At 48.5% G+C, this 5,000-nt stretch overlaps 1 protein-coding gene across 1 annotated transcript in view; it reads left to right on the top strand.

The window, feature by feature from the left end:
- arap2 (ArfGAP with RhoGAP domain, ankyrin repeat and PH domain 2) overlaps nt 1-5,000 on the top strand; it is a gene marked incomplete in the record, with an annotated part of 141,066 nt that overhangs the window by 77,386 nt on the left and 58,680 nt on the right. The window contains 1 exon segment of the mRNA XM_062515960.1: nt 329-527. Coding sequence (XP_062371944.1) covers nt 329-527 — 199 coding nt within the window.

Raw genomic sequence — 5,000 nt, forward strand, 5'->3', positions numbered from 1 at the left:
GAATAGGCCTTTGATGCATGAGCGAGGCGCGCTTTTATTTTGACACCGGGACGGTGTTGTCAGGAAGTGTGGTGCTCTGGAGAAGGCCTTTAATGCGGAGAATAACACAGTCTTTTGAAACTGTAGCTTGTATCGCTGCCATTCACTCAGTTTTACTCCATTTGAACTGTGTAGAAGGCTTTTATTTTGGAGGAAAAAAGTTTTGAAAGTGGATGAAAGACGAGATATGAAAGTTCATAGTTTGTATCATTCTATCACTTTCTCTCTCTCTCTCTCTCTCTCTCTCTCTCTCTATCTCTCTCTCGCTCTCTCCGTCCCCTCTCCATAGTGTTTCTTGCCCGCGGAGGCCGAGTCCATCCTGAGGCGGGACTGCGAGCTGATTGGCCGGCTGTACTATAAGGAAGGTCACGACCTCTACCACTGGCGGGTGGGCTGGTTTGGCCTGGAGGGCTCTGATTTGTACTTCTGCTCCCCGGAGGGAGAGGCCGAGGAGGGCGTGCTGCAGCTCAAACGCCTGCAGGAGATCAGTGAGTACACACACACACACACACACCTACATATGCATGCACACACACACACACACACACACACCACATGCACAGATATACACACACACACACACACACACACACACACACAGAAACGTACAAACACATAAGCATACACACCCACACACACCCACACACACAGTCACACACACACACACACACACTCACTCACAGAAGCGTACAAACACATACACACAAACAAACATACACACACGCACAAGCACATGCGCACACAAAAAACATTTCAAACATTCATTGAGGACATATATTTCATTCACACAGACATGGCTTCATGCTTTGATTCACACTTTTGCATGCCCACTTACACATACTCCCACTGAAATTGTACTCTCTAGCACCAGCATATACAGGACTACTTTTGCAATCTCAACAGTTACTTTGCAGGACATTAAGGTGCACACACACACACACACACACACACACACACACACATGTGTGTGTACTGTATGTCAAGATGTGTGTGTGTGTGTGTGTGTGCAAGTGCAAGTACAATGGAAATGTACAACTAGTCTTCTTTTGTAAATAGTGCACACGCACACACACATAAACAGACATTAAAATGCCCCCAGCCACAATCAAAGAGATGATGGAGAATCGACACCACAAGCTCACCTACTTCCAACTCCGTGTGTCTTTAGATGAGGAGGAGCTCACGTGTGTCTGTCTGTACCCACTTTATTGAAGTTCCTCCTCGGAATCGCCTCAGACCGCGTTGCCAAAGACCCAGACTTCTGAGGCCTGTACGTTGCAATGACTGTGTGTTATTTATTTCTCTCTCCCGAGGAGTAAGATTTTGGGCGAGCTCTTTTCGGAGCGCTCTCACAATGAGCCGTTGCCCGCAGCAACCTCGGGCCTGCCGAGCTTCACACGGGCCCGGGCACCTCTGGGCGCGCGTTCGCAAACGTTGCTGGTGATTGCGTTAGAGGCAGGTGGAGGGGAGAGGGGGAAAAAAAAGAGAGAAAATCAATGTCTTCGCCCCTCGCCTTCTCTTCCTCTCAGAGCAGAAATCCGTTTAGGTGTCCCTACACCAGGGCTGCCCCTCCTCACCACCTCCACCACCTCCTCCACCTCCACCTCCACCACCTCCTCCACCTCCATCACCACCACCTCCTCCACCTCCGCCGCCGCCGTCGCCCCGCAGCCGTGCGAGTGGAGCCCAGACCTGCCGCCAACTTTAGCAGCTTTCAGAGATGTTTTGTGACGCCTTGTTTGCGGGACCGTGCAGCCAGACACAGACTTGCACCCACACATGAACACACACACAAACACCCACTTCTCTCTCTCTCTCTTTGGGAGACGCTTGTGAGTATTTCTGTGTGTGTGTGTGTGTGTGTGTGTGTGTGTGTGTGAGTGTGTGTGTGTGTGTGTGTGTGAATGACTGACGTTGGGTCTAATTTGAAGTGAATGGGTTAAGCCCTGTAATAAACATAGGTGCTAATCCTGTTTGGACCTCTGTGTTGTGTGGTGACATGAAAAGGACTCGACAAGGTGTGAGTGGGTGCTCTGTGGGTGTGTGGGTGTGTGTGTGTGTGTGCGTGTGTGTGTGTGTGTGTAATTCCCTAACCCATGGCATTGGATGCTAGGAGGGTGTGATCTACGGTCAGGCTTTATTAAAGGGGGTTATGAGCATCGTGTGTGTGTGTGTGTGTGTGTGTGTGTGTGTACACTGCCAAAGAACCTACTACACTGAGAAAATGAAAGGTTGCCAGCCCACCTGGACTCCCTGAGCAAGTGCTTGATGCGGAGAGAGACGGTAATTATTTGAGAGTGCCACACAAATGAGGAGTGTATGGGACGGAGATCAAGAGATTGACAGCGGCGAGCGGCGTCTGCGAAGGAACGCAGGAGACAGGAAGTCACTCCACTCCAGCTCTGATGGACCTGTCGGCAGTACGTGTGGCGGAGCCGAGCTGACAGGGCCACACTCACGTCAGCCTGGAGCTCGAGCGAGATTGGCTCTTGATTAGCGATGAAAGTAAACTGTCATTTGTGAATCTGCCACGCTTTTTGTTACAAATAACCTGAAACGACTCCCCCATTGTTCTCCCTGGCGGTGTGTAATGGGCCTGTGATTGGAGCGCCATCAGTCCACTTCACGCATTTTTGAGTCCCTTAAATGGACGCTGTCAGCGGAACATGTCTCTTTTCGCACAGTGTGACCAGATCCCGCGTGTGTGTGTGTCCCGTTTTCCCCCCCTCTTTTCGCTTAGAGCTCGGTGAGACGTCAGTTGGAGCTGTGCGCGTCTGTTTGTCCACCGACCCGCCACTAGGTGGGCTTCGGCCGCTGTCCAGGGTGCTGAAGCAGCATATCGTGTTGGTGGTGCTGAGGAGATCTTGTCTACCTGTGTTTGAATTGCCTTGTGCTTATTTTGAAGTGTTAACGTGGTCTTGTTTAATGGAGACTAATCTACTTATTTTAAGGCTCGACGTGTACACATTCCACAGTCAAACCATTTGGACTCATATCATTTACTAAGCTCTGAGGATGTAAACAACTTCAGGCTGAGTCTTCATCTTAAACTTCAGGCTGTATTTCATCTGTTGAGATACTGTGCTAATGAATGGGCCAATGTTTTGTCTTTTTTGTTTTTGGAATACAGGAGGATTTCCCTGCAAAAAGCTTTGTTTTTATGTCTGTCTGTCTGTAGAACGTGACCTTGCACATGGTGCTTGTCTACACAGAACTGCTCTCAGCACTGCTCTCAGCGCTCCGAAAGTTTGGTTTTCCAGAAGTCTATGCTCAGTGCAGCAGGGTAAAGATCTCTCTGTTGAATTCTCCTCCGACTAGCCTGCAACATGCCACACCAACAAAGTCAGAAAAGTTTCTCTTTTTGTTTTAGTGCAGCCGAGTGCTCCTTTTTGCTCTTCATTTGCCCGTTCAAACATTGACGGTGGCCCTGTTTGCATTCGACTGCTCCCACCTTAATAGCCTTCTCTCCAAGTCAACAACAGCATTCGGCTGCTCCCACCTTAATAGCCTTCTCTCCAAGTCAACAACAGCATCGGGTCTGCGAGGTGTTTGCTGTTGTGTGGACTTGGCTCAGGGGTGTAGACTGCAGCCGCTGCTGCTTGTTCCTACAGGCCCCTGCCTTGCCCTTGAAACTTTCCTCCCGTAGTGTAACAGCAATTAGGAAACGCACGGTCTCAAGACGGCAGCCACCACCCCTATACACCCCCCCCACCACCATCCCCTCATCTCATAAGCCAGGGTTTTTTCCACTACAGTGGGAACACTGATGCTTAGTCAAAGCGTGAAATTGGAACATATTTTCCCTGCCGTCGTGGAGATCTGGCAGCAATATCTGGGAGAAGGTGGAGCGCCTGGGCTGTTGGGTCTCCACAGTGCCAGGCATTCTATTATGAAGCTGGTGACAAGTGCTCGCAGAAGAGGCGAGAAGCCTGCACTTTGACCTGCCACCCATTCATAGTGAGCTGCTAAGAGTGACATATAACCCGGCAGAACCCCAAAAACACTTTTCTAAGAAGCAACTACTTCAGTTAGTGGGAGAGTGTTGACTGAGGACACTTCATTTCTGATTTTCTCCCGGGAGGCTCTGTTGACTCTCTCATTTCACAATCTGTCTCAATCACAGGTAATTCACCCATCTGCTTGTTGTTATATTGGAGTGTTCTAGAATGGCCTTAAACGGTCTTGAGTGGATTAAAACTTCTGTTAGCGAATTAGACAGAGGCTGGTAAAACTCATCAGTGGTCACAATTTGAATCGGTTAGATTATTTTGTAGGGCCTAGGGGACTAAGCATGCAGCCCAGACCAGCAGGGATAGGCGGAGGTTGTGTTTAACACAGATGGTGAAGGTACATTATCAACAGGCAAATGTTTCATAAACACAACAGGTCTAAAGTTCGTCTAAACACCAAATAAACAAAACAGTCTTAAAAAACAATAACAGTCTGAGGTCCAGAACAGGTAGGTGGAAAAACATGCAGGCAAAAGAACAGAAGGGCCAAGCTGAGATTCAGGATATGCAGGTGAGTAAACAGGAAACAGACTGGCAACAGGGAACACAACGCCATGCTGTAAAGGTGCCAGACAAAAACAACTAAATGCAAGTAAAATGTCAAACATCAGGAAGCAAAATGTGTGCAAAATATATCATCTTGCGCAAAATACAATGGCTTGAAAAAGACCTTATAAATCAAGCCAGGCCACTTTTTTCCAGATTAACCTAAAAGTATTCAACAAAACGGATGGATCTTCACGCGTAAATGTGAAAAGAAGATGACAAAGCCAAACAAAACTGGAACCGGAACAGGAAAGCACACACACATGGGAGAAATGTAGAACTTTTTGGATGAGGGCGTTGGGAGATTCTGGGTTGCGTCATGACAACATCAACACCCTTTAGGGGTCCTTTAGTGTTATTCCCTCTCCCTCTGCAACAGTTCCCCTCAGATAGTTCTGCTCGGCA

This window comes from Sardina pilchardus, chromosome 16, assembly GCF_963854185.1.
Source record: "Sardina pilchardus chromosome 16, fSarPil1.1, whole genome shotgun sequence".
In the NCBI taxonomy this organism is placed as follows: domain Eukaryota; kingdom Metazoa; phylum Chordata; class Actinopteri; order Clupeiformes; family Clupeidae; genus Sardina; species Sardina pilchardus.